Source organism: Bos mutus, chromosome 8, assembly GCF_027580195.1.
Source record: "Bos mutus isolate GX-2022 chromosome 8, NWIPB_WYAK_1.1, whole genome shotgun sequence".
Lineage (NCBI taxonomy): Eukaryota > Metazoa > Chordata > Mammalia > Artiodactyla > Bovidae > Bos > Bos mutus.
In genome coordinates this window covers 70,978,850-70,993,835 of record NC_091624.1, presented here as the reverse complement: position 1 = coordinate 70,993,835, position 14,986 = coordinate 70,978,850, and the positions used below count along the sequence as shown (strand labels likewise).

The 14,986-nt window shown below is 37.6% G+C and overlaps 1 protein-coding gene across 4 annotated transcripts in view; it reads left to right on the top strand.

Moving 5' to 3' along the window:
• The window catches only part of RFX3 (regulatory factor X3), a 337,712-nt gene that overhangs the window by 280,625 nt on the left and 42,101 nt on the right, over positions 1–14,986 (top strand). For all 4 annotated transcript variants that reach the window (XM_005896759.2, XM_070375833.1, XM_005896758.2 and 1 more), the window contains 3 exons: positions 986–1,083; positions 4,094–4,243; positions 11,249–11,457. In XM_005896759.2, coding sequence (XP_005896821.1) covers positions 986–1,083; positions 4,094–4,243; positions 11,249–11,457 — 457 coding nt within the window. The remainder of the gene's footprint in view (positions 1–985; positions 1,084–4,093; positions 4,244–11,248; positions 11,458–14,986) is intronic.

Sequence of the window (14,986 nt, the reverse complement as noted above, 5' to 3'; positions counted from 1 at the left end):
CACTACCTACCCGCATCATAGGGAACCCACAAGGATCTGCTTTGTGTTCTGGGTGCTTCAGACATTTATTAAATGTCTTAAACTACTCCCTATACCGTGTAGCCTTGGGCACAGATGAAATGAAATGCTCTGACTGAATTACTTGTTGAACAAGATAAGAATTCTGTTTCCTATCTCAGTAAGGGATCTCAGTAAGCAGATCCCTTAGAATAAAATAATCATAGTCACCCCTGATACTGGAAAATGCTTCCAATTGTTTTATGACCACCATAAAAGTTGCTCTCATGGGACCTATACTTACTTAGGTTTTAACAGAGATGCAAGGAATATGGAACAGACTATTTTAGGAATATCTTAAGAATATTGGTCTCTATGACAGCAGTTTTATCACAGTAATCTTTTATCGCTACCTGCCAGTGAGATGGAGAATAGTTATCCAGAATATCAAGTCAGGCAATTTTAATTTTACCTTACTTTTCAACAACAGTGAGAGATAACTACTCTAATTGACATGTTCCAATGTAAAGAGATGCATAGAGAAAGAAAGCTTTGCATTATTTTCTTTCTAGCTAAAGAAATGAAAATAAGAGCTTGAAAAAAGTCACCAGATTTCTAAAGACAATACTTAGCCTTTGAGCAAAAAGATGTTTCTGAAAAGAGTATTTTGTCTAAGATAGAAAATTCCATACGTATATTCACAACTGGTATATGTTGTTATAAGCAAAAAACGCTTGAATGTTTTCATTTCCCAATGAAGTGTCATAAGTATCTGGGAACAAAATAGCTTTAAGACAAAAAAAGCCCACGATATAATATTTGGATTCTTTCATAGTTAGGAATAATGTTAAATAAAGTCTTGTTAATGAGGATAAGTTCTGTCTTGTGCTATTTCAAATGCTATGGTTGTATGTTTTCCCTTATTCTAGCATAAAGATTAATGTTCTTTGGTATTTGTTTCGTTCTGCTTCTCTTCTTTAACATTTAGGTGCCTTGACCCAAGCCATTCGAAATTTTGCAAAAAGCCTTGAAGGTTGGCTTTCCAATGCCATGAACAATATTCCACAAAGAATGATACAAACCAAGGTACACTTTCATGTCCTTGCCTTTTCTTTTGTGTTTAGGAAATGGTCATGAACTATGAATTTTAAATTTGTCCTATCAAATGATGTTATGTGAAATATAGCATTGATTTTTATATTTGTATTTTATAACCATGTGGCAAAGAACTTCACAAGATATGTTGTTTGATAATACTCCTTTCAGAGAGACTAGAGAAGCATTGTAGGTGTGGTATATTTATCAGCCCTTTTCTAAAGTGTATATTTCAGGTTGCTTAATTTCAAATATTGAAAAGAATAGCCTAGAATGTGCAAATAATTTCCATTTGAATGAGTTTTAGATTTTTTTAAGTCCCCTACTATACTCATATTCTGAATGCTCATGTGAAATAATAACCATTTTGCTTTTCAGGATGTTTTGTTTTTAACACTGGAGAATGCTTTTGTGAATCAAGTAATCATTTCTTAAAGAGAACCGTTATCTCATAGTTGAGTATATTACAGGAATATGGATTATTTAGCTGGAGATATGAATTCTATTCTTCACTTTTTCCCCTACTAACCATGTTACTTTAGATTAACCTGTGAACACACTTGACAGATTGGACTGATTCTGTCCAAACTTTGATAACAAAAATCACATTTGTGGCCTTTTGTCGGGAACTGTATCTCCTGTCAGACTCCAACAATGTGCCTTGGCTGTCAGTTTGAAAATGTAGCTGAAGCTCTTGTAGCTGACAAGTCTGTGATAGCACAAGTAACTCTCAGTTCTTCCTGTTTTGGCTTAAGGTTTGCAATAACACATTCTATCTCTAAAACATACTGAAGGTCACATTTCAAGGACATGTCCACCTTAGATTGTTGCTTGATTGAGCTGTGCTGTCAATATGGTAGGGTTAACCACATGTGGCTATTTACATTTAAATTTATTTAAATTGCATTAACATTTTAGTTCCTCAGTCACACTAGCTACATTTCAAGTGCATCTTAACCCATGTGACTAGTGGGTACAATATTAGGTAACACATATGTAGAGCATTTCCATCATTGCAGAAATGATTCCATCCGTGGCAGTTCTGTTCTAGAGTGCCACATTGAGGTGAGAAAATAAAGGAGATGCTCTTTGATTAAGATAATCAGAGGAATGCTTTCCAACTTGCAAAGTCAGTCATAGTCATAACAATACTTTCAAACAACTGAAAGCATCTCCTACCCCAGTATCATCAGGTGGTTGTGATAGCAATCCAGCTGCACTATTGGTCATCTCATTGATCTCCAGAATTGATTTGGGTGGTTTCCCTTGGTGAAAGATGTCTTCTGCTACTCCTCTCTCAAGGATGTGCAGCCTTTTTTCAGCTGAGCATTCAGTCAACAAAGATGATCCAGCTGGACAGTAGAAATAGCATAATGAGAATGTGACTGGAAGTTGTTATCAAAATGCCTGGATTCATATCCCACCTCTGTACTTTAGTTTCTCTGTAGTCTTGAGTAAGATAGTTAACCTCCCTAAGGTAGAACATGTGTCTAATGGGATGTTTATGAGAATTGAACATGGTAATATATGTTAGACATTTAACACAATGCTGGCACATAATATGTACTTGATTAGTACAAACCTCAGAGATGGGAAAATGTGAAATATTCTCTCTGAGGATATGTGGATGTCCCCAAGCTCCACATGGTCCTAAAACATCTCAGTATCAAGACAGGGCATCGTTGTCTTGTGGAACATCTATTCCCACTCAGCCAAATGACTGTTCAATCAGTTGCTTGTTTATATACCCACAGTGATTTAATGGGATTCCATCTATTCCTATAAATACATTAAAATCCTCATCAGATCTGCTATGGAAGTAACAAATTTTCATGAGATCATGACATTTAGATATTTATTTAGACTTTTTTTGTCATTATCTTTGCTATCTTTCAACATAACCTGATTTGTTCAGGATTTCAGCAGGAAATAAAAGGTGTATCCAAAGAGAAGAATAATTGAAGAAAGTTTAATAAGGGTCTGTTTCTAAATGTGTAAACAGAGCTAAGAAAACCGGGGACTAGCATTAGTAGGGGAAGCCTGCCCATCCCTAGGTCTGAATGGGAGAGAAGCAATTATGGCATCAGGAGCTCTTCTCCTCCACGCAGGACTGTGGCCTTAGGAAGGAGAGAGCAGAGGTTGTGAGGGAATAAATACTTTGACCACTTTCTTCTGTCCTTCAGTCCCTTACCAGTGCCTCTCATTGACCAAATCCAACTGGAAGCCCAAGGACAAGGGAGGCAGTTAATGCAGTTTTTTCCGTTTAGTCTTCCTGGGCACAGAGCAGAAGGGGGAAGGATAGAAAGTACATTTCAGAGGGCAAACAGGGATTTTTCTGGATAACCCTTTTACAAACATCCAGATTCTGAAAAAAAAAAAAAAAAAAAAAGAGTTCTTCTTGTTGCCTGTGTCTGAGAAGTTTATTAGCTATCTATTTGCTAATACAGGCTTTGAGTTCTCCTATTTCACCTCAAAATTGACCACCCTTATTTCACCTCTATAAAATAAAGATTAAAAGAGTGAATCTGAATGATAATGCTGTGAAAAGTATATTTTTTAATCCAGATAAAAAGTGGGACTGGACAGTTTGGTTTTCCAAATAAAAGGAAATTTTTTTTTTATTTCCTTAGTTTGTAGCTGACTGTCACACTGAGAATAAGAAATGAAAATCAACATTTTCCCTAATTGCCTAGACTAAATCATTTCTTGCTGATGATGAGTAGCTACTTGCAAGACCAGTTTAATTAATGGTGCACTCAGATGTCTGAGAATGTGGGAGTTTGTTTTAGCCTTGACCTCAACCTACTGAAAAGGAAAATAATACTTGGTTTAGAGGTTTAAATGCTATAATTTACAAGTAAACTGTCTCACCAAATGAATTTGAAATAAGTATCAGAGAGAAGCATTTAAAATTTGGCAAGGGAATAAAGATTTGAAAATTGCAGTGGTTTCTTTTATTGGAGGAGAAAAGAAATCCCAATTTAATTGGATTTCTTTACAGGTTGCAGCTGTAAGTGCCTTTGCCCAGACTCTGCGAAGATACACGTCGCTCAATCACCTGGCCCAGGCAGCTCGTGCAGTGCTTCAGAACACTTCTCAGATCAACCAGATGCTCAATGACCTCAACCGTGTCGACTTTGCCAATGTCCAGGTACTCTGTTTTCTTTCAAAACAGATCTTTTAATGAAAGGTATCCAATGTTTTTCTTCTTAATTAGGATCATCATATTTCTTTTCCAAAGTTACATCAATTCATAGGCACATCTAGATTCACAATGTCCTGAAAGAGGAGAGTTTTACTCAGCTATCGGAGAAGGCAATGGCACCCACTCCAGTACTCTTGCCTGGAAAATCCCATGGACGGAGGAGTCTGGTAGGCTGCAGTCCATGGGGTCGCTAGGAGTCGGACACGACTAAGCGACTTCACTTTCACTTTTCACTTTCATGCATTGGAGAAGGAAATGGCAACCCACTCCAGTGTTCTTGCCTGGAGAATCCCAGGGATGGGGGAGCCTGGTGGGCTGCCGTCTATGGGGTTGCACAGAGTCGGACACGACTGAAGTGACTTAGCATTAGCATTAGCATTACTCAGCTATAACTTTACTGCTCCTCTGTTTTGTGGTTAAAGCCTGGGAAGATTTTTAGTGCTAGACTGCAACATATGTCACCAGGGTTTGCTGAATGATTAATAGAGTAAGGACAACCACGGTCATTGAAGATTGGTAGGCAAGAGTCAAAGCTATGGTAGTTGTGTGTGGATGTGAGAGTTGGACCATAAAGAAAGCTGAGCACCAAAGAATTGATACTTTTGAACTATGGTGTTGGAGAAGACTCTTGAGAGTCCCTTGGACTGCAAGAAGATCCAACCAGTCCATTCTAAAGGAAATCAGTCCTGAATATTCATTGAAAGGACTGATGCTGAAGCTGAAGCTCCAATACTTTGGCCACCTGATGCGAAGAATTGACTCACTGGAAAAGACCTTGATGCTGGGAAAGATTGAAGGCAGGAAGAAAAGAGGACAACAGAGGATGAGATGGTTGGATGGCATCACCAACTCAATGGACATGAGTTTCAGCAAACTCCAGGAGATAGTGGATGATGGGGAAGCCTGGTGTGCTGCAATCCATGGGGTTGCAAAGAATCAGACATGACTTAGCAACTGAACAGCAACAATATACACTAAAATAGGTATTATCAAAAAGACGAATAATAGCAAATGTTAATGAGGATGTGAGGAAATGGGAACCATTATACAGTAGTAATTGGACTGTAAAGTGCTACATCCACTTTTAAAGCAGTATGGCAGTTTCTTAAAAGGTTAAACATAGAGTTACCATATGATTTGGCAGTTTCACTCCTAGGTACATACCAAGAAAAATGAAAACACATCCACCTAAAAACTTGTTCTTGGATATTCCAGCAGCATTATTCATATTAGCCACATTAAAGTGGGAACAACCCAGATGTCCATTAACTGATGACTATATAGACAAAACATGGCATTTCACACAATTAAATGTTATCAGACAATAAAAAGAAATGAAGTTCTGTTCTGATACATCCTACAACACAGGTGAACATTACACTAACTGAAAGAAACCAGATACAAAGGACCTTATATTGCAAGATTCCATTTATATTAAAAGAGCAGAATAAGCAGATCTATAGAGACACACAGTAAATTCGTGGTTACCTAGGTCCTGTAGACTAGGTGATTGGGATATAATAGATAAGGAATATGTCATTTCTTCTTTAAGAAATGAATACATTTTAAAATTAATTGTGGTGATAGATGTACTACTCTGTGAATATACTGAGAGAAGCTATTGAATTATATACTTTTATTGAATGAATTGTTTGCTATATGAATTACATCTCAATAAAACTGTGTTAAAAAACAATAGCATTGCTCAAAGATAAACTATTTCTCCATTTCCTACAAATTTTAATCTACAATTCTGGGCTCATTTTATCATTGAAAATAAAAGTAATATTTGGGCTTGATTAATTTTAGGGCTAGGATTTAGAAGTTAAGTTCATTCTAACTTTGATGAATTTGATTTGGTCTTCTAATGTGCATAGTTTTTCTTAAATCTATATAAACATTTGTTTATATATATGTGTATATATATATATACAAACATACATACATACACATACAAATTCATAATCTCCATAAGAACAAACTCATGTTTACAAATCCATTAACTTTACATATTTCAGTGGAATTTACATTACCTGATTTTAGTGGGAATATTAAGAGCTCATACAGTATTGTCTTAAAATGTATACTATAATGTTAATTTCAAATCTTCATTCAGAAAAGATATGTTTAAAAGTACCTTAAGAAAAGTTGAAATGGTAAGGAAACTTCTAGTCTCAAAAAGTAATATAAGTTTAATAACAAAAAACGTATTTAAGACTGATTCCTGATAAGATCTGAGAAAGATTTTAAATTTTCTGTTAACATTATTTTCATTTGTATAGTTGTGTGCCTGAATCCTGTGAAGTGTTTACAAAAATGAGTTCTTCCTGGCTATAAATGCCATCCTTGGCAACATTATTACATATAAATGGTTAGTTATACATGTTTACTATGCTCATTCTCATCCTCTCTACTTACCAACTTTGAGGCTACCTTTTCCCTTCTTTAAGTACCAGATTTTTCTGGGTTTTCACAGAAGTTATTAGTGCTGAAACCTGTGTGCTCAAGTATCTATCCTCCAAGGCCTCCTTCCTTCAGTTCAGTTCAGTTGCTCAGCCGTGCCCGACTCTTTGCCCATGAATTGCAGCACGCCAGGCCTCCCTGGCCATCACCAACTCCCGGAGTTCACTCAAACACACACCCAGGACTGATCTCCTTTAGAATGGATTGGTTGGATCTCCTTGCAGTCCAACGGACTCTCAAGAGTCTTCTCCAACACCACAGTTCAAAAGCATCAATTCTTCGGCCCTCAGCTTTCTTCGTAGTCCAACTCTCACATCCATACATGACCACTGGAAAAACCATAGCCTTGATTAGATGGACCTTTGTTGGTAAAGTAATGTCTCTGCTTTTAAGACCATGAACACAGTGGTAGCCCTGCATTTCCCTCTACATTTTACTTCTCACCACTCTTGTTCAGTACGTAATCTTTCTCAGGTTAACATATTTGATTTTAATTCCCTTCTTTCTTTCCTTTTCTGTTTCACATTTTGCCTGGTTTTCTGAGTCCCCTGGTTTTCTCAGTCTTCTAGCTCCCATTCCACCTTCATCACCATCTCCTGTTCATTTGAAAATTGTCCCTGTCCCTGTGAGATTAAGCTCAGTAAGACTGAAACATGTAAGGATGATGCTCTTGTAATAAGGAAACTTTAAAACAATGAAACCACATGTAAGGGTCAATATTTTAATGCTCTGAAAGAAAAGTGAAAGTGTTAGTTGCTCAGTTGTGTCTGACTCTTTGCAACCCCATGGACTGTAGCCTGCCAGGCCTCTCAGTCCATGGGATTTTTCAGACAAGAATACTGGAGTAGGTTGCCCATTTCCTTCTTCAGGGGATCTTCACGGCCCAAAAATCAAACTTGGATCTCCCACATTGTAAGCAGACTTGTTACCGTCTGAGCCACTGTCTAGCCACCAGGGAAGCCTCTGTCGTCACTTCATCATTCTCTAATCAAATCTTTTCCTCATGCATTCAGGATAACTTTTGCTATTGCAATTATAATTGGTTTTCTGTTTAATTGATAGCATTATAGTAGTATTGCTTTCCAATTCTTTTGTGTGTAAATGGATAGTTTTTCAACTACAGTATGGGCTAAATATACTTTGGTTAGTTAACCTGATAACCTAACTTTTGCATATACTTTTGTTTCTGTATTTAAAAGAGAATCTGATTTTGAAGTTACTGACTCCTTATCATCTTGGAGATATTTATTTCCAAGATAATATCTTTAGTTTTCATCCTTACCTTTTTCCACTAAAGAGTTAAAATATCCAAATTCCTTCACAAGGGAGTATTTACAGGGTACTCAGCTGTTAGTCGGAGAAGGCAATGGCACCCCACTCCAGTACTCTTGCCTGGAAAATCCCATGGATGGAGGAGCCTGGTAGGCTGCAGCCCATGGGGTCGCTAAGAGTCGGACACGACTGAGCGACTTCACTTTCACTTTTCACTTTCATGCATTGGAGAAGGAAATGGCAACCCACTCCAGTGTTCTTGCCTGGAGAATCCCAGGGACGGGGAGCTTGGTGGGCTTCCGTCTATGGGGTCTCACAGAGTTGGACACGACTGAAGCAACTTAGCAGCAGTAGCAGCAGCTGTTAGTATATTTTCAACCTTGAGAGCAGTAAAATGAAACATAGTTTGAAAAGCCAGAATAATGTCCTGTGGCTTTATTTCTCTAAGCTTAGTCTTAGATTATCATTTTCTCTTGGCAAATCTAACTGTAGGAAGTAGTGAGTTTGATTTTATGTTAAATGAAATTAAATTCTTCCAAGGATACCAGTAAGTTCCTTCTGTTCCTTGCCAATACATAAAACATATCTCTCACAGTGGCTTCCCATAGAATTTCAGTTTTGCAAGATGAAAAAGATCTAATGTACAGTATTGAGCATAAGTAGACACTCATATTGTTGTTGTTTTGTAGTCGCTAAGTCATGTTCAAGTCTTGTGACCCCTGAGAATCTGTGGGATTTCCCAGGCAAGAATACTGGAGTGGGTTGTCATTTCCTTCTCCAGGGGATCTTCCTGACCCAGGGATTGAACCCACGTCTCTTGCATTGGAAAACAGATTCTTTACCACTGAGCCATCAGGAAATCCCTAACACTCCTATGCTGTATACTTAAAAATGGTTAAGATGATAAGTTTTATGTTTCTTGTTTTATACCACAGACCAAAAAATGCTTAGATGTTTTTGGATTTTAAAAAACACACACACACAAAACCCAGCATCCCCTGTCTTTTTCTTGAGGCCTAAATTCTTCACTCCTTGTCTGCATCCCAGGTGGTGCTAGCGGTAAAGAGCCCATCTGCCAATGCAGGAGACATAGAGATGTGAGTTCAGTCCCTGGGTTGGAAAGACCCGCCCCCCCACCCACAGGAGAAGGGCATGGCTACCCACTCCAGAATTCTTGCCTACAGAATCCTATGGACAGAGGAGCCCAGGCTACAGTCCATAGGGTCACAAAGAGTTGGATATAACTGAAGCAACTTAGCATGTACCCAACTTCTTCCCTGGGTGCTCTCCTCAACTGTTGAACTGATATAAGATTTCCGGGAGTCATTTAACTGTATTTTGAAAGATCTTAACTATTCTTATGTAAATCTATTATATAGAAATAAGTAAAAAAAAATAAGTAAATAAGTAAAAAATAAGTTAAAAAAAAAAGTAAAGATGTAGTTACAAGATTGCTAATTCCAGAAGCATTATTCCTATGAGTAAAAATTTGGAATGACCATAAACGTGCAGCCATGTGGAATTGACTTTGTAAATAATGGTGTATTCATGTATTGAAGCAAATTGAGTCATTGAACAATAAATGTAGCTCCTCATTTGCCTATATATAAAGTGAAACTAAGCAAAATATCACGTAAAATATATAATATGTTCCTCTTTTAAAATAATATATATACATAAATATACATGCGTATGTATATATTACATGTGAACAGTTTGGAAATTAGCATGTTGTAGTTCTCTCTTAATGTTGGCATTTTAGATACTCTTAATATTTTGTTTTTTTTTATTTGTACTTTCAAATTTAATGTCGTATTTTAGTGTACTTAAAATACTCAAAAGTGATACTTAGGAGGTAAAAATCTGAAAGCCTTTTTTATTAATTAGATAAGAGAAGGAAGGTTAGTAGATGGCATCATCAGCTGGGAATTTGGAAGAAGCCCTAAATTTCCCTGAGAAAGAAAAATGAATTGAGTTTAGCCATTTTCTATTTGAAGTGCCTCCCAGTTGAAATGTCTTTTGAGTAAGGTAAAGTCTCTGGGGTCAGGAGAGATCCTGGAATCAGAGGGTGGAGATTAGGGATTGATTCACTTGAAAGGTTGATTTAAATAAATTTGTCCTCTGAGAACAGACAGATTGAAAGCTATAGAGACTTTTCAGAAAAACACACACATATTGATAAGGTTTTACATATAGAATTAGGACCTTCACAGACACCCCTCCACAGAACTCTACATTGAAAGTATTATCTGGACACAGTGAACCTAGCTTAAAAATTCTTGTCACATTTCACTTCTCTAATTTTATGCTTGGGGAAAATGAGGCCCACGTAGGTTAAATGAATTGCTTAAAATCAAGTTAGTGGATTCAGGCCCTATGTTAAAATCCATGTCTTCACTCAAATATTATATTAATATTATCAGATAATTATATTCTGACCTGAAAGAGTATAATATTTTTTAATCTTAAAATGCAGCATAGCACTAGAAACATGGTAAAACTTATGTCAACCACTGAAAATTAACCTTAAAAGTTTCTATTTTCATCTCTATTACCAAACATGAAACTTTCCCATCAGAACCAGAAGGAAATCAAATGTCTTCGTAGGTAGCATCCCTACATTTTCTCTAATGTATTTTTGGTTATTGTTACTGTTGTTTTCGGGTCTGTGAATTAATTTGCATTTGTAGCTTTTACCTTGAGAGTCCTTGGGACTTCACTTTCTTTCCCATGAAACTCATTCCGCATGTGCTTCTGCCTTGTATCATTCATTGTTTGTTTTTGTCTTAATCCTGAGGGGCCACTTGTGGCCAATTAAATCTATTTATCCAATCTGACTTACCCTAAATCTTTTCAAATGAATTGGCTTTAGTTTTATATGATTGAGAAGTAAAAGAGCATAAAAACTAAAAAAAGACTCTACATATGTTAAGTTCAGGCTCCTCTTCTTCTTAAGTAATGATATATTTTAGTCTTTCACACAGACTAGCTAATGTAGAACACCAAGTCATACCTTTATGTCACATCACTTTTTCATGTACAGAAGTGATGTTAGTTTCCTTAACAACTGCCAAGTGGTCATTCATTTTTCTTAATTCATTTAATTGTTTTGCACTTTCAATATAGTTTGCCATTCATGCATATGGTTTGTGTACTGACATTCAATGAAAAAATGCTGACTTGAACTTGTCCTTTGCGTTCTGTGTACTGTCCCAGGAGCAGGCTTCCTGGGTGTGCCAGTGTGATGACAACATGGTTCAGAGACTAGAAACAGACTTCAAGATGACTCTTCAGCAGCAGAGCACCCTGGAGCAGTGGGCAGCGTGGCTTGACAATGTGATGATGCAAGCACTGAAACCCTATGAAGGAAGACCCAGTTTTCCTAAAGCTGCCAGGCAATTTCTGCTAAAATGGTCTTTCTACAGGTATCATCTCAGTTTTTCCTATTCTGCAATTATGTATGTACATGCTTCTCAGAAAAAAAAAAAAAGAGAGAGAGTGAGGAGTTTAGTATGTAGAAACTCTCTCGTGATTATCTTCAGCCCAGCTCGTGACTACAACATCATGGAATTGAACCAGGAGGGTTTTGGAAATAAAATTTCTGCTGGGAAAGGAAAGCCTCTTATTCAGAGCCCTAAAAGTTCTCAGATGGGAACATCAGAGATTCCCGTCTCTGATGGGTCAATCTCTAGAACATCAGTCTAGATAATGTGCGTAACAAGAGTCAGGAAAGTCCTCCTTTTGGCAAACATGTATCATTTACGCTTTTCACCACTCTTCTTTTTATTCTCTAGTTCAGGGATTCTCAAACTGTCGTTCCCTAGACCAGTAGCATCTCTGTTGCTTGGAAACACATTAAAAATGTGTATTTTGAGACCCCTCGCCAAACCTACCTTAATCACAAATTGCAGAGGAGAGGCCCAGCAATCTATGCTTTTTCTAAAAGTTCCGTCCAGGCAATTCAGATGGATGCTCAGAAAAATCTAGTTAATTTTTTAATTTGATCAATTAAAATTGTTTTCAAAGCTAGCTGCACCTCAGAATTAGTGGAAAGAAAAACAAAGCTCCTACCTACCTCCCAAAACTTACTCAAAATCATGTGGTTAGAAACTAGTATTTAGCAGTAGAGATAATCAGAAATTCATTTTTTTTTTTTCAGAAAGGTTACTCCTGGTGATTCTAATGCATAGCTAGTTTAATATCAAATAATCTAGTAGATAATTCAAATGAATTGCTTTTGGGCTAAAATAACTTATAAATAAATGTATTTTTTTTAGACATAGAAGAACCCCAGAATAGAAAAATTACTTTTCAGTTCAGTTCAGTACTCAGTCATGTCCAACTCTTTGCAACCCCATGAATTGCAGCACGCCAGGCCTCCCTGTCCATCACCAACTCCCGGAGTTCACTCAAACTCATATCTGTCTAGTCGGTGATGTCATCCAGCCATCTCATCCTCTGTTGTCCCCTTCTCCTCCTGCCCCCAATCTCTCCCAGCATCAGAGTCTTTTCCAATGAATCAACTCTTTGCATGAGGTAGCCAAAGTATTGGAGTTTCAGCTCCAGCATCAGTCCTTCCGATGAATACCCAGGACTGGTCTCCTTTAGAATAGACTGGTGGGATCTCCTTGCAGTCCAAGGGACTCTCAAGAGTCTTCTCCAACACCACAGTTCAAAAGCATCAATTCTTTGGCATTCAGCTTTCTTCACAGTCCAACTCTCACATCCATACATGACCACTGGAAAAACCATAGCCTTGACTAGACGGACCTTTGTTAGCAAAGTAACGTCTCTGCTTTTGAATATGCTATCTAGGTTGGTCATAACTTTCCTTCCAAGGAGCAAGCGTCTTTTAATTTCATGGCTACAGTCACCATCTGCAGAGATTTGGAGCCCCCAAAAATAAAGTCTGACACTGTTTCCACTGTTTCCCCATCTATTTCCCATGAAGTGATGGGACCAGATGCCATGATCTTCGTTTTCTGAATGTTGAGCTTTAAGCCAACTTTTTCACTCTCTTTCACTTTCATCAAGAGGCTTTTTAGTTCCTCTTCACTTTCTGCCATAAGGGTGGTGTCATCTGCATATCTGAGGTTATTGATATTTCTCCCAGCAATCTTTATTCCAGCTTGTGCTTCTTCCAGCCCAGCGTTTCTCATGATGTAGTTTGCATATAAGTTCAATAAGCAGGGTGACAATATACAGCCTTGACGTACTCCTTTTCCTATTTGGAACCAGTGTGTTGTTCCATGTCCAGTTCTAACTGTTGCTTCCTGACCTGCATATAGGTTTCTCAAGAGGCAGGTTGGTAGTCTGGTATTCCCATCTCTTTCAGAATTTTCCACAGTTTATTGTGGAAAATAAACACGGTCAAAGGCTTTGGCATAGTCAATAAAGCAGAAATAGATGTTTTTCTGGAACTCTCTTGCTTTTTCGATGATCCAACGGGTGTTGGCAATTTGATCTCTGGCTCCTCTGCCTTTCCTGAAACCAGATTGAACATCTGGTAGTTCATGGTTCACGTATTGCTGAAGCCTGGCTTGAAGAATTTTGAGCATTACTTTACTAGCGTGTGAGATGAGTGCAATTGTGCGGTAGTTTGAACATTCTTTGGCATTGCCTTTCTTTGGGATTGGAATGAAAACTGACCTTTTCCAGTCCTGTGGCCACTGCTGAGTTTTCCAAATTTGCTGGCATATTGAGTGCAGCATTTTCACAGCATCATCTTTTAGGATTGAAATAGCTCAACTGGAATTCCATCACCTCTACTAGCTTTGTTCATAGTGAGCTTTCTAAGGCCCACTTGACTTCACATTCCAGGATGTCTGGCTCTAAGTGAGTGATCACACCATCATGATTCTCTGGGTCATGAAGCTCTTTTTGGTACAGTTCTTCTGTGTATTCTTGCTACCTCTTCTTAACATCTTCTGCTTCTGTTAGGTCCATACCATTTCTGTCCTTTATTGAGCCCATCTTTGCATGAAATGTTCGCTTTGTATCTCTAATTTTCTTTCTTTTTTTTTTTTTTGGTTTTTATTTATTTATTTTTTTGTCAAAATGGAAAGTTTTTTTTTTTTTTTTTAGAGATCTCTAGTCTTTCCCATTCTTTTGTTTTCCTCTATTTCTTTGCATTGATTGCTGAGGAAGGCTTTCTTATCTCTCCTTGCTATTCTTTGGAACTCTGCATTCAGATGCTTATATCTTTCTTTTTCTCCTTTGCTTTTCGCTTCTCTTCTTTTCACAGCTATTTGTAAGGCCTCCCCAGACAGCCATTTCGCTTTTTTGCATTTCTTTTCCATGGGGATGGTCTTGATCCCTGTCTCCTGTACAATGTCATGAACCTCCGTCCATAGTTCATCAGGCACTGTCTATCAGGTCTAGTCCCTTAAATCTATTTCTCACTTCCACTGTATAATCATAAGGGATTTGATTTAGGTCATACCTGAATGGTCTGGTGGTTTTCACTACTTTCTTCAGTTTAAGTCTGAATTTATATATGATATCAAATGTTGTGATGAGTCATTGACCATAGGTCTACTCAAGGGTTTAAAAACAGACCCTGTGCAAGTTGGCATATATACCATATATATGGCATAGGATGGAATTGACAGATGGAATTCCATTTCTTAAGATGTTAGGTAAATTATATTTTTGACCGCAGCATTTACTCTTCTGGTGAGAGTTCATTTCTTTTCTTCTTTAGATCATAATGAGCTTTCTAAAAGCCATATCTACTTTGAACTTCAGGCAGTCCCTAATTTAATTCCTGTGCAACCATGCGCTCATCAAATTGTGGCTACAGGACCTACCACTGACTGTGGCTATGGGTATATTGTGGTCGTCATCTGGACATCAGTAGTGAATCCAAAGCGGTTGTGAGGAGAGATGATATGCAAATAAGTAGCAAAGTTTAGAGACTAGTAGAAATTGTGAACCTGCTAAGCCCAAATTACA